The 23,689-nt window shown below is 40.8% G+C and overlaps 1 protein-coding gene across 7 annotated transcripts in view; it reads right to left on the bottom strand.

The window, feature by feature from the left end:
• Positions 1-5,510: 5,510 nt before the first annotated feature.
• The window catches only part of PAX2 (paired box 2), a 127,879-nt gene continuing 109,700 nt past the window's right edge, over positions 5,511-23,689 (bottom strand). For 4 of the 7 annotated variants that reach the window (XM_078643054.1, XM_078643058.1, XM_078643053.1 and 1 more), the window contains 3 exons: positions 20,558-20,659; positions 14,967-15,053; positions 5,511-9,735 (listed from right to left, as the gene is read on the bottom strand). In XM_078643054.1, coding sequence (XP_078499180.1) covers positions 9,614-9,735; positions 14,967-15,053; positions 20,558-20,659 — 311 coding nt within the window. In that variant the 3' untranslated portion in view covers positions 5,511-9,613. Of the gene's footprint in view, positions 9,755-14,966; positions 15,054-20,557; positions 20,660-23,689 lie in introns of all 7 variants that reach the window. The other 3 variants (XM_078643059.1, XM_078643056.1, XM_078643052.1) reach the window with 1 other exon arrangement.

Below are 23,689 nucleotides of genomic sequence, written 5' to 3' on the forward strand. Positions count from 1 at the left end.
CGAGTTAGGCTGACGCCGGGAAAGTAAATAGAACGCACATCACTCGCTCGGCGTTCCGGTGCCGAGAAGACGCCGAACGAGTATTCTCCACTGGTAAACGCTGCGAACGCGGGGAATAGAATACAGATACGGTGAGACTAGAATGACTGCCTCTAATGTACGCCCGTGTGGCGTTCCCCCTTTTTTCAACTTTCTTTACCAGATAAAAATAGAAGGGAGGAAAGACCATACTCACCGATCGGGAGTGGGTCCATGATTTTAGATAGCCGTATCGGTAACGGTATGAAAGCAAAAGTTGCCATCCAGGTAATCATTATTCATTTTATGGTGTAATGCAATAAGTTTATGCTGTGTTAACTGCACAGTAAAACTACAGGCAGCCCTTCACATATATATATGTCCACCTTGATTTACAGCACGCAAAGCACAGTATCGCTGGCAGTGGCACCCTAATCTCGTTTGCCCTGAAGAAATTGCCTGATAAATACCAAGGCAATGAAACATGTCGGCTGTGAGCTGAGTGCGAATCGATAGGTAGTATTCGCATCTCTCCTTTTTATGTATATATGTTTACTGTTGGCAACAAGAGAATGCGAGTAAAAGGTTTCTGTATCTTGTTGCACAGTAGTTTTTGTGTTATATGTTGAACGTTGTTAGTCCTTGTCACATATAAGTTTGTGTACACTGCACCATTCACTGTCTCCTTTTCCTTTGGGTTTCGGACACGTTTACGTTAAGCTAGGTGACACCGATGATGAGAACAGGGCCATCCTGGTGAGTACCAACCAGGGGTCCCATTGGTGGTGCGCCCGTGAGGTGTCATCTAGCTATTCACACATTTTTTCAAATGTTGTCCTTCTAGTGGATGTTTGTACTGTGTTGTCTGGTTACATGTTTATCAGAGACTGGCTATTTTTATTTTATTTTGGCGATAGACTGGAACATGGTAATAATCTCTAGAATCAGAGGTGTGATTGGAATGATCTCTTGGCAATCCACAGATGTTCACAGATCCATAAGATTAATTGCCCTTAGGACCAGGTCTTTTTGTGATTATTGGTCATTCTGAGGTGACAAATTCCTTGCTCAAAATATTCCAGGACAAAGAATGACCTAGCAATTCATCGAGTACACGAATATTGTTGAGGTGGATTGGATACCTGTTGAATTAAATACTTTCAAACAAAAATTTGTTGAAAAGTACTAAGTAGGGGGTGCTTTTTCCCATCAAAGTGCATCTACAAAAGTAATTCTAAACTCACTAACACACCATTATTCTAATATGTGCCATTATATTATTATGGGTTGGATTCTATAATTACTAAGAAAAAGAGAAAAATGAAATTCCGAAGGATAATATACAATATACTTCTTAATTTCCATTCTATGAGATTACAAAATAGCTTGAGTAAAAATGCCATCAGCAGAATGGGACTACCTACGGGAGCCGAGAGATAGCAAACAGTGGGTTTTATGGAGGCATAGGTTCCAGAATACCCACACCTAGATGTACTTAAATAGATACAGGATAAAAGCCCAAAAAAAGACAAAAGAGTAGGGTTCAAAAATGCAGCTAGATTCTATTGCCCCACCTCGCTAGCACTACCACTACCACTCTAAACAATCTGAATGCTGGAGTCAATACGCAATTATTGCACGACAAAGAGATGCTATGTTAAGGTAGTAGTTTTGACAAGGCTATGGCTGATGACGTAATAACTGGTCAAAACAATTAATTAAGTAGAAAGACGTATTCAGGCTGACACTATACTCGCAATGAGATCGGTATGAAAACCAATTTTTTGATCAACTGAAAACAAAAGAGAGTAGTGAAAGTGGTTCATAAACCACGATTTGTTATCTAAACATGATGAGGCAAAGACAGTAGCTCTGGTGTTGGTTAGTAGTCTTCTGACTTTGTCAGTGCTTGTTTTTTTGTCATGGTTATTGCTGAACTTGTTAGGATGCTATAGAGCCCAGTTAATCTACAAACCATTGGCCAAAAGCAAAATTATTTTTTGGTCTCAAAAGGCACTAATTTCCATATGATTACCTACCACTGAAGGGAATCACTTTGTTTGTGGATGCGCTCCATGTGAAAAGGCAGAATGCTGTAACCCACCATGAAGTTGGCTAATGGATGAAATATGCTAACGTGCTGTCTCATGCTGTATGTATGTTGTGGTGGGTGCAAGAAAATGGGTATCACAGAGCACCAGACCAATGGGTGAAATCGGGTTGCCGAAGGCCCCTATAAGTGACAATAATATACGTTAGTTTAGTAAAATCAAAAGGTGTTGGCAAACTCCACACCCAAAAACACTGTTATAAAGATGAGCTGTAAACTGGTATATAAATCCTGCTGAAAGAGGGTTCCTGAGGAACAGTTGGAGACAAAAAGTTCCACCGTAAAATAAGGCTGAATATCACTAAATTCATAACCACCTGAAATTCAAGACACTTCAAATGTACTTGAAAATCTTGTCCTCCTAAGAGCATAGAAATGTATAAGCTTATGGAACATGTAGGGCTTTCTATCATCATTTTGACATCATATTTATTTATTTTATTTATTTATCACATTTGTAGAGCGCTCTGTTACCCGGAGGTGTCCTGGCGCTGGCTTGATTGAGCTGGTATGTGTGAGTAGGATTAGTGGGTAAAGAGCCAGGTCTTAAGCTCTCTCCTAAAGGCCATCAGGTCCTGAGATTGTCTGAGCGCGAGTGGAAGTTTGTTCCAGGACTCTGCCGCCCCAAGGGAGAAGCTCCTGCCTCCCCAGCGAGCTCTTTTAATTCTGGGGACAGTAACCAGGGCCAATTCCCCCGATCTCAGCGTTTGTGCTGGTTTATGCCAGCGGAAAAGCAGTTTCATGTATCTGGGGCCCATATCAGGAAGGGCCTTGAAGACCATGCATAGTGCCTTAAAGGCAATTCTCTTACGAACTGGCAGCCAGTGTAGAGTCACCAGATCCTGAGCTACCGATGCAAATTTGGGAGTATCGGTGATCAGGCGGGCAGCTGCATTCTGCAATAGTTGGAGTTTATCATACAAGTTTTCAAACTGCTTGCCCTTTTTGTACACTTCTGTGATTTCCATTCACCAGTTATGTATGTTTGTGTTTGGTTAGTACAGGCGTATTAAGAGTCTAGTTTAGTAATGGCTTGGGTTTGTCAATATGAAAGTGAAATTGTTTTGATCCTGCTAGAGATCTTTGCAGAGTGCTACTTGTATAGGGAGTTGTCATTGTTCGTTGACTTAGTTGGTTAGTTGTCTATTAACCTACGCATATTGTTTTCCATGCTACCTTACTGGCCAGGTAAGTTGTATGTTTAAATCAAGTGTATGAGAATGGTTATAAGATAAGTTGTGATATGATGCAGAAGGAATGTTGTTAAGTTGATAGATTGTTGCCAACTATATGTCCTTGGTGCAAAGTTGTGCACATGAGTGTCAGGAGTGTGTGTCCCAGTGGAAGTGTGGTTGGAAATGGGTTGTGAAGTTATCATTGAAGGATGGAAGAGGAAAGTACTGTTGGATAGTGCGAAAGAAATATATGGCATGTGTTAGATGTATGTGAGTATTTTTGTTCAATATGCTCATAAGGTTGTTATTTTGTGGAGTGGAAGGGTGTAAGTACTGTTGTGAGCATGATGATAACCAACAATAGGACAAAACATAATATCAACATTTACGTAGTGGCAGAAAGCCATGCATATTATTAAACTGCGCCACAAAAACAAAATCTGGCATGTGAATATACTTTAAAGGTGTGACAAACCCGAATTAAGGGTGCTTGAAATAGTACAAACATGTATTTTGTGGGTGTCAATGTTTGAAGCATTATTGAATAGTCACCCTAGCACTTTCCTTTCCACTCGATGACATCTCACCCTTGCGGCTCACCATTTTGTCCATTTTCTCTTGGAAAACTGCTGTATGTATGGGAATTGTAATGTAAGTATGATTCTGTATTTTTGGGTGACGTTTCTTGAACATTATCTATTTTCAACCTCAATCAAAGCTACAGCTAATATTTTGAATAGGTTCAATGAAACATGACTCACAAGGAAGAGAGGATGTAGAATTTAGGGTGCGCAATGGCTGTGAAAAACCTCTCCCACCACAAAAATGGTTTATACATAGTTGCAAAAGCCATGAATTCCTCTCATTTAGGAGCTGCACTACTAACATGTGCCATTGATTGAAAAGAGACTGAGGGCCGAATCTGCAGGGTGCAGGTGACAGTGTCATTCAATTTCCCTATACTAAATGTTGTTAATGCTGAAAATTGATCCTTATTGAGCGTCAATCTGGTGTGCTCCTGAAATATCAACCCCTGTTAATTTATGCAAAAAAAGGAACATATATGGGTGGAGGATCAGTGCAAACACAATTGTATCTTCCACAAAGCAAGGCCAACAAAAAATATGCTGACCGTCTTTGAGTGCAAGCCTTATGCCAAGTGAAACAAGGCAAAAAAAAGAAGGTACATTTTATATTTTGTGATATACCTATGCTAAGCATTTCCACTAAATCATACATTTTACATGATACTTTTGTGTACACATGTTGAAATTTGTACTGGAGTGTGTATCTTGAATACAAATTCCATATTAGACACCCGTGGCTCGCAGTTGCACCAGAGCACAAGGATGAGTATTGGACAGGCCTTTTAGTACGAGCGAATGGGATTTAAATTTGGCACTCCACAATTTGTATCCTTCCAGCAACAATTTTTCACACAATGCTCAACTGCATGAAGGATATAAACTATAGTAGTGTATAAAACAAGGACCCCCTGAAAAAAGAACAACCTGTAATCCTAGGTCAGGGATAAATCATATTGGTAAACACCAACCTAGGCAGACAAAGTACTTGTCTAATAGATAAAACAATAAGGACCTTTAATAGAATGAGGTTTAAAAAACAGAATTTATTGGCAAATACATCAAGAATTCATAAAATATTTCAAAATAGTTTCAAACGAACATGTGTTTAATAAAAGAATAGTTCAAAGAACCATAGATAAAAACAAAACATGAAAGACAATTACTGTATTAGGTTATTGTGTGGCTTGTCCTGAAGAAGGCGCTGGTCGCCGAAACGCACGTCGAGATTTATCACTTCTGTGCCACGAATATACTCTTTATATTTTTTTTTAATAGCAATTTCTATACAGTAATTGTCTTTCATGTTTTGTTTTTATCTATAGTTCTTTGAACTATTCTTTTATTAAACACATGTTCTTTTGAAACTATTTTGAAATATTTTATGAATTCTTGATGTATTTGCCAATAAATTCTGTTTTTTAAACCTCATACTATTAAAGGTCCTTATTGTTTTATCTATTAGACAAGTACTTTGTCTGCCTAGGTTGTTGTTTACCAATAGGATATAAACTATAGGCCATGAACTTCGAACCAGCCACTTAATTTGTTCAATTTAACGTCCATAACTAAATTAACCAGATAACTGAACAGAGATAGTAACAATACCATGAGCCTTCAGAGTGACATACAAAAATTGTTTATTTCTCAGGTGCACAAAGAAAAAGAATCAAACAGAACTGAAGCAATGATCAAAGCTGGGCGGCTTCAGCCAAGGACCATCAGATTGCATGTTAGAGGAGAAACATGTCATCCTAAGCCAGAGATGGCCCCTTCTGTTTGTGTCGTAGTCTGTGGTAGCTTCATTTGTGCATATCTGTACCCATATTTGTCTGTATAGATAAAGATATTTATATAAATACATTTGCATGTGTCCCGATTCCTGTGTTAAGTCACTGTCTCTCTTTGATTCGTTCAGAATCGGCACTTCAGTCATGGAAACGCCAAAAGTTGTTCAAGAAAACCATTTCCGGGTTCATTCTGTACAGTTACTGTACAAAGTGTTCTCTGTCCCAGCAAGGTGGTCCAGTGTCGAGCTACAATACCAGCGCCTCTTATTCCGTTCCTTCAGTCTACCTTTCCGAAGGTCAAAAGGGCATCTGATTGTTTTTTATGTGTTTTCATCAAAATGAAATTCTTCAGTTGAAAAAGTGAACTTTTTTTCTGATGCAGGAGTTCATTTTCTTTCTTTTCTATGTTTTCAGGTACTATTTCATCCAGCTTATGTTTATTTCTGAAGCCTTTTATTTTTCATATTTGGTCACTATCCATTGGGTAAGCAAGTGTGATAAAGCATGCAGACTTGTCCACAATAGAACCAGTTGGTTCTTTGCCACTAAAAACATTTAAAGGTCACAAATCCAATCACTTTATTGGAGGTGTCCTTGGTGTGGTCCTCGCCCCGTCTCTTCTGAAGTACCTCCATACCAACCCCAAAATGGTGTTTACCTCACAAACGAATGCAAAATGGAGAACACAATTATGATACTTAGGGACCAAACCCCCGGGTTCAGGTCAAAGGTTATAAAACACTGTGAATGTCATTCATTCTAGCAAGCAAATATTACATAGCTTTTGTTTTTAAGCTTTTTTTGTGTTGTATTTCGTAAATTTTTTCTTAAAAAAGAAAGTGTGATTTTTTTCGCTTGATCCAATATAAAAAAGAGCACAGTGATGTAAAAAGATTGAGAGAAAGACAGAAAGGAAAGGAAAAACAATAACGCCATTAAAAGACAGTCACCATCTTGTATGAATGTTTTGCATAGCAATTTTCCCCTTTAACCATCTCTTGTTAAAAACAGGCAAAGAAAAGCTGCAGTGTGCAAACCCTATTGACTTTGGCAATTCAGTGGGTTTTTTGTAATCATGCTGTATTTTATTTTAAATAATGTAAATAATTTTTTTCAAAGAACACAAGGAAATTTGCAACATTGAGTGAGTTTCCTTTACCTATAAGAAGAGGACAGCATGACAAACATGGAGATGGATTTATTTACAAGAGATTTTTCCTTCACATTGGAAAGATTTGTTCATATAAAGCAGCAATGAGCGTTGGGATTTTGTTTGCAAATAACGTTACATTAAATAATTTATCATATTTGGATTTCCTGCGCCGACCAGTCAAATGGAATGTATATGTCAATAGATAGGTCTTGGAGTAGATGTGATATTTGAGGACTTCCGATGCCAGGTAGTTTAATTAGCAATAATACTGAGTCATGTAGAGTAACTTTAAACCACATGAACAGGGAAGACTTTGGCAAATGCAGAAACAGCATTCGCAGAACAGGCTGGCTAGGTAAAGCATGGATGAGATGTTGCTGGAGGTGGTCGGTTGTACTGATCCATTGTTGCCTTTTTTGGTGTTTTGGAAAGGTGGCAGCTGCTTTTTGTGCTGGCTTAAAAATAAAAACTGTAAACTGCTTTGTTTGAGGCAAAGAATTAACTACAATCATCTTTTTTCACAGACATTCTGGAATTAGTGAAATGTTTCCTGTGGCACACTTCAAAGGGTTTGCACCTAATTAATTCTGTCATTTTGTTTCAAGGTTTATCCAACAAATTATTATTATATCTGCTACTAAGAACACATGGTCTGATTTTAAAACATTGTTCCTTGAGTAAGCATGACTTACTCCCAAGTTTCCAATAGGCAGTCAACTAGAATTCAGTTTTGCTATTTAATGAATTGTCTGAAAAGTCAGTAGCAATCCTATATATATAGTTAACATGTCAGTACTGGCTATGCCCCCTATATGCCCATCTCTTACTATGTAGATCCTTCTCTTTTTACACATGCACCAACTCCTTCTGCACTGCCACCTTACACACTTGCGTTGTTGTGTGCAGATGTGAAGAATGCCTGAGTTTCTTGTCAATATTATTAACTGTAACCAGTGAAAATGGGTTTGGCTCACATCATGATCAGTGCCTGGATGGATGGTCCACTGTAGACATGAGGCAACTATTACATGACACTATGTGGTTGTCAGTGTTTTTTTTTCTAGGTCTATAGATGAGCCAGCTTCTAACAATAACAAGCGCCACCTCTTGGCACTGTAAATAACAGGGGGATCTATTGGCCAATTTAATGATAATCAATTTATCTTCCTACGGAGGATGAAAAAGCTGGATTAGACTTGCCTGGATTCAAGTCAACAACATGTAGGTCAACACAGATGTCAGTGGTATGCATTTAACTCATTTAATGCCGCCCAGGTTTTGCTCATTATCCACTGACTTAGACTGTGAAGCTTGGGACACTGACTCAGCTTCTTCTCAACTATGTATTCTTTATGTGGTATTCCATTCTCCCAACAAGTCCAGAAAAAAGCTTTGCTCCAATGCGCAAAGAGTGTAGTTCTCCAGGATCCACCTTGGTTGCATTTGCCACCTCTACTTTATGCGACCATGGCGTAACTACCCACACAGCACAACGTGCTGAAGTCTACATGGTCTGTGGAGAAGCCAGTATTAATAATCAAAGCAGCTAATAAAGAAATAGTGAAGCCATACGGGAAGAAAACACTCAATGTTATGAAGATGCAAAAAGACATCAAATAAATGTCCTCCCCATCTCCGCCACTAACAAAATTAGAAATGTGTCTTATAAACCCTCAGGATCATTAAGTGCCAGTTTTCTAAGTGTTGTATTTGTGTTTTTAAAATGCAATAAAAAAAACAATTATACAACATGACATACAACCTAGCTTTAATTTTTGATGCGGTTTTGTGGTTGGCGTAGACGTTTACCAATAGTTTTAATTCCACACTGCCGGATCAGCTATGAGTGCTGCCTTGTCCTCAACAATCAAACAATAGTGCAAAATTGGGGGGGAAAAAACAAGAACAAAGTTTAGGAGGCAAACATTACAATTGTCTTCAATTTGTTGGTTTCTTTTCCTTTTTTAGAAAATTGTTTTGTTGTATTATTTTCACAGACCTTCATGATAAAGCATATAAATTGGGTATATTTATATATATTTATATATTTATATATTCTTATTTTCATTTTCAGTTTCTCTGTTGATTGACATTGACATGTCTCCCTGTCTTGTTCTTGTAGCTGATTGTGTTGTACGAGACATCACCCCCTTCACCCTGGGTGACGGTGGTGTGCTGTGATGCGCTCTTCAAGTTAAAGGATGAAGATTCGGTTTGGGAGACGGTTGACCAAAAATAGTCATGGCTCAAAAGGAATGTACAGAAAGACTTCCGGAAACTGACTGGAACTTTAAAGAAATCTGAGTTTCTTATCCCATGTGATCCTCTTCCAGTTACTGAAACATAATTTGTTATTTTACGGGATTCTCTGCGCCTGAATTGCCATTTATGAAAATTAAAAAAAGCAATGACTCCATGTGCATCTTCTTCCTCCTCCCTTTAAATAAATGGTCCTTTCCATAAAATGTGCAAGTTGATTATCTGTTCTGCTTTGCTTAGTTGTTATTGTCTTTGGAGTTTGTAGGATGCCTTTATTCATTTGGAAGAAGGTGCTGAAACTGGGTTTTCTCTTGGTGCTGCGTTGGGAGTGCTAGCATTAGCAGGACAAACTGGCCTGATGTCCGCTCTTCACACCACGTATGAATCCTATGGAGATGTGGCAGATTTGGATGGGTTTTAGGCTCCGCCTGTGGTGTATTTGGGTACTTCGGGTGTTGGCGGGGAGGGCTGCAGGCTGGTGAGGTGTGGAGCAATCTTCATCCCACAGGTATGGAAGAGGTTGGTCAGACAGGTACAATATGGAGGCCTAAGCTGTCGCCTTGCAGCTTCATGTGATTTCCATGGTAACTAGTGGCGGTCATAGGCAGTGGCAGCAGTGGGAGGTGCTGAGCCCCTGGATGTGGCACTATAATAATAAGGGGAACCTGAAAGTTAACACAGGAGAAAAATGGACTGGATGAAAAGACAAACAGCAAAACAAACGAACAACACAAGTAAAGTACTTTTCGGAAATCAAGTGACTACATTTAAATAAGTTAATTTATCATACAGGGCGTGCACCGTTTAATTAAGGGGATGAATAAAACAATTAGACAGGGAAAGCACTGAGTAGTAACCATATCATTTAGAACTGTAAGCAAACTATGTTTCAGTATGGGGCACATCACTGCCATGAGTTGCAAGTCTTTATACAATTGGCGAATGTGATGTAAATCCTCAAAAACATGCAATTATGTTCTAAATCTCATGCTACTAAGTAAATTATTTTGAAACGGTTAAGCTGGGTCACACTACTCTTAAAACATTACAAAGTATGGTTATGAAACTATACTGAGATAAATACTCTGAAATATTATTACACACTATTACAGTACCGCAAAAGGTATTCCATTGTTATATCAAGCAATGAAAAAAACATAACGTGACCGTGGATAAAGTATCTATAATGCCATTTCATGTTTTCTGTGACCGTTTACAGCGCTCTGCATGTGTTCTATTTTTTTTCAATGACTAGAACCCTTCGGTGGAATTGTGGTACAGTACTATATGCTATGTATATTCTTTAAACACAACAATGATGGACAGAATGTGGATCAATGTCACACATTCACCCCAGTCCAAAGATCTGGGCCCAAATCCATCGTTTTTCCACTCCACGCCACCCTGGGTTAGACAATGGCGATATGCAAATCAGCGCTGACCCTATGCCCCATGGGAACAGTCCAGTCCGAACTACAAAAGCCATGTCCTTCCCAGAACGGAAACAAGCATCCGAGGACCGGCCCGGTTTCAAGGTAACACCTCTCATCAGCCCGGCTAGCTTGATTCCAGTGGTGTGGAGTGCCTGGGACTCACGTCTGAGCATCCCCAGTACACTTAGAGCGGTACCTGCAAACACAACAATGATGGACAGAATGTGGATCAATGTCACACATTCACCCCAGTCCAAAGATCTGGGCCCAAATCCATCGTTTTTCCACTCCACACCACCCTGGGTTAGACAATGGCGATATGCAAATCAGCGCTGACCCTGTGCTCCATGGGAACAGTCCAGTCCGAACTACAAAAGCCATGTCCTTCCCAGAACGGAAACAAGCATCCGAGTCCACATTCTGTCCATCATTGTTGTGTTTGCAATTACCGCTCTAAGTGTACTGGGGATGCTCAGACGATAGTCCCAGGCACTCCACACCACTGGAATCAAGCTAGCCGGGCTGATGAGAGGTGTTACCTCGAAACCGGGCCGGTCCTCGGATGCTTGTTTCCGTTCTGGGAGGGACATGGCTTTTGTAGTTCGGACTGGACTGTTCCCATGGGGCACTGGGTCAGCGCTGATTTGCATATCGCCATTGTCTAACCCAGGGTGGTGTGGAGTGGGAAAACGATGGATTTGGGCCCAGATCTTTGGACTGGGGTGAATGTGTGACATTGATCCACATTCTGTCCATCATTGTTGTGTTTGCAATTACCGCTCTAAGTGTACTGGGGATGCTCAGACGTGAGTCCCAGGCACTCCACACCACTGGAATCAAGCTAGCCGGGCTGATGAGAGGTGTTACCTCGAAACCGGGCCGGTCCTCGGATGCTTATTTCCGTTCTGGGAGGGACATGGCTTTTGTAGTTCGGACTGGACTGTTCCCATGGGGCACAGGGTCAGCACTGATTTGCATATCGCCATTGTCTAACCCAGGGTGGTGTGGAGTGGAAAAACGATGGATTTGGGCCCAGATCTTTGGACTGGGGTGAATGTGTGACATTGATCCACATTCTGTCCATCATTGTTGTGTTTGCAATGTATATTCTTTATGCACATGTATGCCATTGTTGGTGGGAAGAGAAATGCCCTGTAATACTGAGATTTTCACAGGTAGGTTTTGAAGCCCCAAACTTTGAATTGTACTTCCTCTGTGCCCAAGCACATTACATGGCTTACTGGTTCGCCCAACCCTCCTACATGCCACACCTCGCAATAGAGCAGGCATACATGGCTCCTATTCTGATGGCTACCTCTTGGGAATTAATTTGCAGGAGACAGGAACCAACGCCACTACTGTTGCCTGGCAGGGCCTGGCCAAGAGGCTGAATACTCCTATGCTATATTCCTCACTTCTGCAACTATCTCATCACCCCCAACTCCTAGTGACACATGGAGCGGGCTGCCGACAGATGCTCCTTAAAGCCGTAGTCACACATGGGGAGATCTGTATATAGAGGGGAGCTTCTGGAGAAGGGAGTCCTTCTTTGAGGGCAGAGAGTCAACCCCTATAGAGATATTTTTATACATATGGCTGAGACACAACATTAAGGTCTCCACCCCTGAATTCCCCCGAGAGCCTCAGACACTTGCACACACTACTGCAAACACCAACAGCCCACCCATGTAGTAACAATGCTATACCAATGCACTCAATCAGAACAAGACGCAATAAAGGGCGGGGCGAGATCGGAATGGGAGGCTAAGTTGGGAACCAACCTTAGTGATCAGCAGTGGTCCTATTGCTGCCAGTAGACTGGGAAGATAACGGCTAGTAGCCAGCTTCGTATAATAAATGATAAATTCATACATCGTGCATAGTATACCCCGGCCTGGCTCTGCCACTACTGATTGCGCCCCAACGATAGGTGCGACAGGTGCGGAGCGGAGGGATCAGACTTCTTACATTTAGCAAATACATGCCTCAAGGTTAATAGATATTGGATGCAACTAGAAGATGCACCATCCCATCCAAGATGACAAACACACAACTACAGCTTACTTACCTTGCGGCACTGTTGGGATACACTGGAAAGGTGGATATGACAGCTACATGGTATGTTTCACTTGGTTCACTCATGGCCAAACTAAGGGTGGCATTCAGATGGGGGCTCCTAAGTTTAAAGACTGGGTCAATGATCTGATATTTTTCCAGGAACAGCTGTCTATATATTCTGAATTGATGCCACAACCCTCCAGTCTGAGAGAAATTTGGGACCCTCTAAAATTGTATATGATGCTACATCCACTGGACACAGGGGATACAAATGTTTGAGATTGATTTTGAGGCCGGACTGCCATGACAGCATTATAAAGAGCGGGATGAATGGTGGGGGGCATCAGGCACCCACTGAACTGCACTTGGAAGACCACTGTTTAGACTAGCAAACGACTTGTTCCATAATTCCCTACCCTGCTGCTACTGGGGAGTGCCCATGGGAGGCCATGTGTGGGGAGCAGATTGATGTTGGTGGGAAGGAAAATAGACAACATGTATACATTTATATGAGCTAGCTCTTTCAATTGCTGACTTGCTGTATTTACAAGATTGCACTTGTTGAAATATCAATAAAGAAAGTTTTGTTTTTAAAACTTGCACCCGGAGCAACCGCCCCTCTGCCGCCCCCACCCGCCTCCCTTCCCCCACACTACGCCACAGGTTTATTGGCATGTTGAAGCAGGGTATTTTCAGTCAAGTTTGTTAAATATGTGTTTAATGGCCTAGGCCACACCATCTTGACGTCAACAAAAGCAGTGGATGTGTGTTGTCACTTAAGCTACCTCAAAAAAGAGAGTTCCCCCAGATAAACCAGAAAGGACTGGGTAATATAAACAATAAACAAAAAAGAATTCCTTTCTGTGTTCCTCAATTAATTCCCACAATGATGAAGTGACCATCTAGTAACTACCATGACACAACTGAAGGATTGCTCAAATGCAAATAGGTTCCGTTAGTCTAATATTCCTATCTTATAACATGCTGCGTCTATCTTTCGGCATACAACAATATTCACATACAATAAATTTATACAGTAAAATTAATACAATACTAATAAAAGTCCTTATTGCCTTATTGACAATAAGGACTTTTATTAGTATTGTATGAATTTTAGTGTATAAATTTATTGTATGTGAATATTGTTGTATGCCAAAAGATAGACGCAGCATGTTATAAGATAGGAATATTAGACTGAATTAGCATGCTCTGAGGAGGGCATACTTCAAACTGTGTTGTTGTTACTAGATGTATTGTTTTAAAAAAAAATTCTGATGAAAAAGGATAAAAGTGTTTTTAATAAAATAAACAAACGGAACCTATTTGCATTTGAACAATCCTTCAGTTGTGTCATGGTAGTTACTAGATGGTCACTTCATCATTGTGGGAATTAATTGAGGATCACAGAAAGGAATTCTTATTTTCTTTTTTGTTTATTGTCACTTAAGCTACCACTGTGATTTGATGCTTGCCCTAATAAGAAGGGAACTGGAATAAGATTTCTGTTCCTGGCACCAACTTACTTTAACAAAATTCAAAAGAAAGAGAGAGAGAAGAGAGAGAGAGAGAGAGAGAGAGAGAGAAGGTGTCAATGTCATTCCAAACTACCTCCTTTGATTATTCTCTTTTTGTGGCCGTTGTATATTTCTGTCTGGCAAACAGTGGTGGCTCCTCGAGGGAGTGCTGCGGGCGGTGAGTGGGGGAGGGGCAGGGTGGGGGGTAGTAAACTCTGGCATACGGCCGAATGGAGTTAAGTAAATAAATAAAACGAATTACATTGCGCGAGCTGCAATGCCAAATGGCGATGCAGCTCGCGTATTATAATTAATTATATTTATTTATTTATTTACTTAACTCCCTTCGGCCATATGCCGGAGTTTACTACCTCCCACCCTGCCCCTAATCCCCCGGCCCGCAGCACTCCCTCGAGGAGTCGCTACTGCTGGCAAAGCTTAATTTGTGCTCAGAGCAAAAACAACATTGACTTGGAGCTTGAGATTTGACTTGAGACCTCTGGAATTTCTCTGAGGACTTGGGAATTGCTCACAATGAAAATGAGCTAAGCTTAATCTGTCCAATTTATGTCTAATGACAATGACAGGAAAAGAGGAACTCTTGGTTTCAACTGAACGGGGCTCCCAAATGGTATGTAAGAAAGCTTTGCTTCTAAACTGAGCAACGACGAAAACATCCTATATCTGGAGACTATCTGGAAAGGGAGCATGTGTAGTTTGTTAGGTTTAAGTATGGAAACAGTGAAAATGTTATCCAAAAAACATTGACTTAATGGAACAAGACAACCAACAATGAACTCTGTGTTTCTTAGCGCACACTCTTCACATGTAGTAATCCTGGCGAGGTGAAGAATAACAATGGAGATACTCACTTAGTAATGCAGGATTGCTGAATCGCCAAGCTTCATTGTAAGTTGTGTACTGTGGGTGACTGTAGGGGTTTCCTGAAAATTCACTTCCTAGAAAGACAATAAGGTTGCAGAGGTCATCAATCACTTCCTGTCATTTTCCATAAAATCTATGTTCTCAGGTAATGATTGTATTCTGTTAGAACCTCAATATATTTGTTAAATATCAGGATATTAATAAAGCTAAGCTCTGCTTGTATTTTTTCCTGATGTGGAATCAATTCTCATTTCTTGTGATATTGCAAAGCTTGAAGATTCTAGCTAATTCTTTGAACCACCTATTTTCGTAGACCCCTCTTTGGGGACAACAGGCAAGGAACTGAAAAAGCATGAGAACCTCACCAACGTACGGAGATGATTTGCTCACTGCTTGTGGATCGAAGTCGGGAATGTTTAATTTAGGACCAGAGGGCCATGTCCACTCAGGAGTTTAGGATAACCTCTAACTATGTAAATATGTTTAGTTACATTGTTTGTAAATTTATCTTATGTGGCTATCTCAAAAATCTGGCAAGGATCACACACCCGATATACAATTGACACCCCAGATTAAACTTACAAGATGATAAACTTCTCAGGGGCCATAACAAGACTGGTATATATGCACACAACAGATGGTACAGCGATAAAAGTATGGATCGATTGAAGTGGACCAAACTCTGATCATCACACTGAGACCATCAACTGAGGCAAGAAATTGAGTATCTGGTGTCAGGGTCTTTGATCACAACTAAAAGATGTTTTTGCAGACACATACTTGGCAACGATCCCAGGCAATGTGCAGGGGCGTAGCTTGGTCATTAAGATTGGGTCGATGGGTGAGCTTCCGATTTCCCGACAAGCATGCTGGCATATAATGTTAAAATACATTATAAAACAAGCAGGGCACGGGAGAGGAGCTTACGGGACAGTGGAAAGGGAGAGAAATGCGGTTTGGTTGGAGTACTAAGTGAGAGAAACATAATATTTTATAACATAATCACCATTTATAAGGAGTTTCAAAACAGAGATGAGAGAGTGTGTGCTTTGGTCAGTGTGTGCATGCAAAAATCCGAAGTGAAATCCAACAGACACCTCACCATACCCGACTGAAAGCACCTGTATCCAACTATTCATCAGAATACATTAATTCAGGGGGTTTAACATCCCAAACACTCCTCTGAAGCTACGCCGCTGGCGATGTGGCTTCCCGCTTAAACATATCACTCGAAAAACTACTTATAAATCCTCAGTACATAGGCGCCTTGAGCTAAGGTGAATCTTCAAATACTTCTAGTGTTCTATATTTTTATGTATCTTGTTATTTTATAGTTTGCATACAATGTTAGTTTGTTGTTTTGGTTTGTAGCCCCTTGAAGCACTTGTAGACCTGCATTGTTTCCTCTCCTCCAATAAAAAATTATAAAATACAATACAATCTGCTCTCAAAATATCTTTGATCGTGATGCTTTTTTCTGTTAATTATCCAGTGTGAAGTCTAGGTTTTTGCAAAGATTATCCCACAAATAATTGCTGGTCTGTGTGTCCTTTAAAGCTTTCAGGTATCCAGAGTAGGTATATCTATGTTATGACTTTAGCCTCATGCAGCAAGGATTGCACTTTTGGCCAAACGTACTAACACCATAGCAGGTATGTTGTTCTTTACTGGTCTGGTACTGTTGGAGCAACAAGTGTCTTTAACGTGATATGGTTTTGCTTATGCTCTCTTATTACATGATGGCACCCAACTCATACTGAGTCTGAAGGGTTGGAGTGCTGTATTAATCCAGTGTAAGATACACCTCTGCATGTGCACGTGGTTACGGACAACATAAATGCATAGTAACATCTGTTCCCTTGTCCCTATACTGTTCATCAAGGGAAAAAAAAGTGATAGTGATCAAAAAGATGAGTGAGAATTTTGAGAAGGAAACAACCAATGAACAGGCCCGTTGAAAAACTTACAACAATTCATATGCAGGATTGGCAAAGCAAAGGTTCACTTTCATGTCACATTAATCGTCATGTGTATGTTTTTGAGAGGCAAATCCTTAGTAGCTGATAAATGACATACAGCAGATAAACTCTGAAATCATTTACATAGTTGCCAACATTTGAAAAACAATTTCCGGGACACTTTGCACCACAGGGCTGCTGCAGATAGAAAGTTCTTGTTTGCGTACCTGTGTGTAATAAGAGGGACAGTTTCTGCAACAATATTACCTGGGACATTCTCCAACTTGCCGGGACTGACCATGCAAAAACGGGACAGTTGGCAACTATGCAGTTAAGAGAAGGGCCGGACTGGCCGTATCGGGCACCGGGCATTTCCCCGGAGGGCCGCTAGGGTGGGGGGCGCTTTTGGGTCAATTGGAGGGCTGTTTTTGTTACAGGGCTGTTTTTGCAGCATAGCTGCAATATCGGCCCCTGTAACAAAATGGGCCCAAACCGGCCCTGGCAAACAGCTCGGCCACTCCCCCAACCCCTTGAGCCCATCGGTGCTGTGGAGGTCCTTAGCATGTAATTCATGCCGGCGGTGCCTAGCATTCACTGCCAGTCAGATCACGATGCTGGCTCCCCACCAGTCTTTCCATGGCGGTTCCCCCACCATGGAAAGGCTGGTGGGATGGCACTTGGGAGCCTGTTGCGGGCCCTCCTTGTACAGGGGCAGTTTGTCTTTAGCCCCCATACATTTCCCTGCACCATGTGGCAAGCACTGCGTGGTGCCTGCCACTTAGTGCAGGGAAAAGCAAAACCTGCCTTTTTTTCATTGCCGTTTTCCAAATGTCCATGGTACAACCTCACTAAGTTGTGTTAGGTTTGGCATCAGTAAATCTCTTCAAATGGTAGAACCTTCTCTGTAAACCTCTCATTCCTATGGAAAAGGTTAACCTCTTGGTGTGTGCAAAATTCTCGTAATTTGCTTTCGGCTAATTACACATATTTTCTGAAAAATTATGTACAACTACATGTAATCAAAAGCAAAATGTAAATCCATTTATTTGCGATATTCTGTTGTGTGAAATGCAACTTCATTTCAATTTTTGGCATAAGGAGGCCTTCTAACAAAGCACAGTGAACAACAGCTGCTCGCGTTCAATTGTTCCTGAGGATTTGTGGTAAATGTTTACCACGATTGGCACATAATTAGTTAAAGTGGTGTCATTTTGGACATTTTGCATAAAACAAATAGCACAAAATTCACAAAATTATGTGAATTATCCCAGCATAAATTGAATTTTACTCATGCCTTCTATTATCACACCTACGATTATCACAGCTGAATTCATAATTCAGAAAGCCTTACCATCTGGCTCCTAAGAAGCATGTATTACAACATTTCAAACAACAAACACATTCACAGTTAAAGCCCCACCCCTCCTGAATGTAGATGCTTGATGCGCATAGTAACCATCTCCTATAACTCAGCCAATTTCTAGATAAATTCATGAGATTGTGCTCCTACATGTTCTAAAACAAATATTACATTTGTGTGCACTCATGCATGTTAAAAATTCACTAAGCAGTACATTTAAGAATTGAAATACTCCTGAAAGGACTAACCAATGAAAAAACGTAGAGAATGTAAAATAAAAACAAGAGCTCAGATTGTGTATATGATGAAGGAGAACACAGAAAGTGCATTAGTTCCTCCCGGTCATCTGTTTAGAAGAGAGAGGATATTTCTCTTGCAGCAGGATCTCTGTCCTGTGATCCAAAACTGTTTACAGTGAACCTAAGCCACAGGTTAAGTAGAGGAGAAAAAGACACACTGAGAGCAGCTGCGGGAAGCGAAGGTGGGGGGTGGGGGCGGTGGATTGGCGGTGGAGAGGTGGGTTCAGCCGGATAAGACAGCGACCACTGAAAAGTGTTTATTGACGAGGAGTGAAAGCATGCATGCAGCAGGATAATGAGCTTTTGAGCTCAACTGTGACCAAAAGGAACTGAGCTATCTCCTTTCCCAATCACTAATGAAACAAGTGTAATTTCCTCATCAGCATTGAATTTTGTTTAACTACTCCTATCACGATCACGCCGGCTCCTCGCAGGAGCTTACTCTCTGCAGATTTGTGGTTGCCTCGCGCTGACCCTCTTTTCCCGGATGATCACCCCAAGGATATGACCATAAAACACTATGGAGGGAGAAGAGGCCAATAGTTTAAGGATTTCAGGAGAACAATAGCTCGGCTTAAAAATCATAGTCGGTGAGGGCAAAGCTAGAAATATCAATACGGGCATGCTTTGAATGTTGTATATTGTCTTTGGGATCAGCTATCATGTTCAGTGTTGACGCCTCACATGTAAAAATGGGGCAGACCAACAACGATGATCCAGAGCAAGCTCATCATCAACATACGTTTAAGGGAATTTCCTTCTGTAGATATGTTGATTATCTCCTCGCTGTTCAGAACGGGTGCAGTAAAATGAACTACCCTCGCGCCCCACCCCAAACTTTTATTTTGCCACCTATTTCTTACTGTCATGAAGGCAAAACCTGTTGTTAATGAATCAACAACTGGGTCTCTTTTTTGGCGTTAATCCATGATTATGAGGAATTGTGCACCAAACACAGTGGCAGATATAGAAGTGAGGCATTAGAAATGTAAAGAAATTATCCATCAAATGGATAATAATGTAACCATGTTTTAGTCATTTTAGGGTCTTCGCATTAAATTAAATATAACTGATTCAGCTTCATTTAGTCCCCATGTCATGAATTATTCTGTAGCCTAAGATTTTTGTTGGTTATGTCTATTAAGAGGTGTTTGCGGCACTTTATAGTATACTTTACTTATAAAGACATTAAAATAAAATATAATTAAAATTAATATAAAGCCATTTAGTGTTTTTTAGTGAGCGACCATGTATAATATTGTTCACCCTTAAGGATCTTTGCCAAATTGACAAAAAAGATCTGTGTTCCAGAAACTATTTTATGGGAAAGTATGCTGTAAATTAAGTAACAACAAATGGTAGAAGTAATAATTGAATAACAACATTTCCTTAACTATGGACTCAAATTTGAAAGAAGTTATAAGGTCACTCCATATGAACTATTTCTTGAAACGTGGACTCTTACCTTAATTATGGAGTACCCAGCTGTGTTTAGACAGGCATACTCTTTCAGGGGCCGGAGGGGCCCCCACAAACAGAATTAGGTGAGACAGTTGCTTTGTTAAGGTCAGCAGGACACAGACGCGAGCAGTCTCACTTAAGAGTTTACACTGCATAGCTGCCTACGGGTCAGGTTCTATAATAAGGCACCACTAGCAGCATTGTGGTAGCCACAGAGGCAATTGAATAAGCCTATCACTACTCCTTGTTTGTGCAATAAGCACAAAGATCTGGGTTTCTCTTGTGGTGAGTGTGCTAAATGCACTACAAGGGAGAAAATGAAATGCAAGTTATACCAGGCCTTGATAGGCCTGATGTAATTGATAGAATTCGCGCAGGGCACGCTCAGCGCTTCTTCTTTTAGATCTGCATAAAATAAGTACCATTAAGGGCCAAGAGAGTAAATTTGATTATGATTATTCCACAGGTTAGAGATAATTAGGAGTGTGTTTCTGACTTACCAGGTACCATTCCTGCAAGAGTTGAGGTTGGATAGCTGCCTTGTCCAGTGGGTGGAACGTGAGGGGGATAACCGGGAAGCGTTGTACTTGCCATATCACGACCTGAAAACAAAAACAGAATCAAAATATGTGGCGACTGTTATTTTAACCTTAGTTTGCTTTCATTTCTAGTGCCCACAACTTTTAGAGATGCTCTAGTAGTTGTCGATGAAAAGTGAAGTAAAACTGTTATGTGAATTGCCATTAATCCCCACATTAAGGATGGTTACCTAGAGTTAATTGAAAATAGTCATTCAGTCTTAAGAAGGTATGGTAGCTTACTTTGTATTTTGGTATCTGTGCATAAATGTAATTTCAATAAATGTATTTGTTCTAATTCAAGCATACACATACACGCGCACACACAGACACTTACATACACAAATGCATACACACACACACACAGAGCATGTTGGCAAAGATAAATGTGGCCAACCAATATGTTATTTACTTCCACTCATTCATCACTACATTGCAAAGTTCAAATTCCATGTTATTACCACAATACTGCTTAACTGACTTGATAAAGCAATGCTTATGATCTCATTGATCCGTCCGTGGAGAAAGTGTTATCCTGCTTCAGGAACTGTAAGTCTGGGTCTCCAATGGATCCAATACCCCCTCATATTCTAAGGGCCATCCCAGATAGTATTGCCCCAAATATCAGCAGCTGTTTGCCATCTCCAGCTACTCAGGGGTCATTACAGAGGATTGGAAAAAAGCTAATGCGGTTCTCCTGTTGAAAAGGCCAATGCCGACCCCGAATCTCTGGTGAACATTAGACCAGTCTCTCTGCTCCGAGCAGCCTCAAAGGTCCTAGAAAGGTGGGTGAATAAACAACGTACCACCTTTCTGACTGAGAACAACTTTCTCCATCCCTCCCAATCAATGTTCAGAGCGCGGCACAGCACAGGGACCAAATTATAAGGAGCCTTTGAGTCCAACAAAACCAGATTGGTCTCAAGCCTTAATATGGCTCTAGGGCTGTTGGACCTGTCATCTGCGTTTGATACAGCAGATCGTAACATCTAGCTGTAAAGATTGCAACATCTGGGTGTGACAGGTTCTGCCTTAATTTGGCTAGGCTCTTTCCTTGAGAGACGTGAGCAGGTGATCTGGATGAAACTGTACACCTCAGGAAAAAAGAAGTTGAGGTGGGGGTGCTGAAAGGCTCCTTCCTAAGTCCCATCCTCTTCAACATTTTTATGCCCCTCTGGCATATTTGGTTGAATCATTTAACATCAAGGTCATCTCATATGCAGATGATACACAACTCCTGCTCACATATGATGGGGATTCTATACTTGTGAAGGATGCATTTGCTCGCTGTATGGTAGCCTTGCTTGCCTGGCTGAGGGTCAACAAATTACAATGCAACCCAGACAAAATGGAAATCCTGCTGTTTGGACGGAATCCCCTTCCAGGATGGGTTGGAGCTTGGCCCGACGCAATCCCCCCCAACCCCCACACACAACCACGGCCAGGATTTTGGTTGTCATATTTGACACCCAACTTTCATTTGAAGCACAGGCATCAGCAGTAGTGAAAACGTGCGTCTGGATTTTTTGCATGCTGAAGAAGTTTCTTTACCTGCTTCCGCAAAATGCTCAAGTCACAGTGGTCAGGCCACTAATCCTGTCAAGGCTGGATTATGCTAATGCATTATACATGGGCCTTCCTGAATATCTGATTCAAAGGTTACAAGTTGTGCACAATATGGCAGTCCAACTACTGTAAAAAATACTGAAATATTCGTCAGTATTTCAGGAGAGACTCCACTGACTACCAGTTCGGAAACGTATAATGTGCAAAGCACTAACCCTGAAGCACCAAGCCCTCTACAATAAAAGGGCTGCATACCTGAGCTAAAGAATTAAGAATTACAGCCTTGGGAGACCCCTGCGCTCTAGCAATGCCTGTGTAATTGTGGTTCCACGCTACAAAAGGCAATGGAGGGGAGGTTCCTCCTTCACTTTTAAAGCAGCCAGTATATGGAATCAACTGCCTGAACAGATGCGGGCTATTCCAGATGAAGTCAAATTTCAAAAGGAGTTGAAATCTCTTCTACTCAGACTAGGATAACAAGAGATCCTACTGCTTTGATCACCTAAACAGCGCTGGGGCACTCTTTCTGAGTAGCTGTGCGCTACAAAAGTACTCATTCATTTAATCATTCATTCCATTCTAGAATCAGTGGAGAGAAAAAGCGGTGCTTCGCTCACATTAAATACTTATTTAGATGTTATCCTACTATTCAGATATAGGCATATACCTGATCACCTACTTTTCCCCTACTTCCCACGAAAAAATATAATGGCATTTATTATCATGATGGAAGGATGTGAGGGGATGGGCATCATTAGCCACGCAAGGATCTATCTATCTATCTATCTATCTATCTATCTATCTATCTATCTATCTATCTATCTATCTATCTATCTATCTATCTATCTATCTATCTATCTATCTATCTATCTATCTATCTATCTATCTATCTATCTATCTATCTGTCTGTCTGTCTGTCTGTCTGTCTGTCTGTCTGTCTGTCTGTCTGTCTGTCTATCTATCTATCTATCTATCTATCTACATATTTCTAGATTTACACACACACACAGAAATATATGACTTGAATGGTCAGTAAAATCCATAGTCACAGGAGAGGGGACTGGCATAGACTAGAATACTTGAAACTCTCACTTGAAAACCCCCCCACTTATTTCAGCCTATTTTCACCATATATTCTATTTCAGATTGCTTCTGATGTTTCCCTTTACTGCAGGTTGATGCAACTGTTTTAGCTGTTGCTTTAGGCTGTGGAGCTTTCATAGTAGAAGGCATCTACTCTGTTACCCTCCCTTTACAAAGCACTGTGCTTGCCTAAAGAATGCAGATCTCAGGATAAAAATGACAGTGGCAAACGTTTTCTATGATAAGCACTCTTGCTCCATGGTGGCCATACTGACTCATTTCTAAAAGAATGCGTGCAGAAAGACGCGTCACAGTGAAGCGTGCATATCTCTTGGAATATGCTTTAACAAAGAGTCATAAGAAATATTATGTTGCAAGGTCTGCCATGACATGTTGCATTCTCCC

Source organism: Lissotriton helveticus, chromosome 5_1 (assembly GCF_964261635.1).
Source record: "Lissotriton helveticus chromosome 5_1, aLisHel1.1, whole genome shotgun sequence".
In the NCBI taxonomy this organism is placed as follows: domain Eukaryota; kingdom Metazoa; phylum Chordata; class Amphibia; order Caudata; family Salamandridae; genus Lissotriton; species Lissotriton helveticus.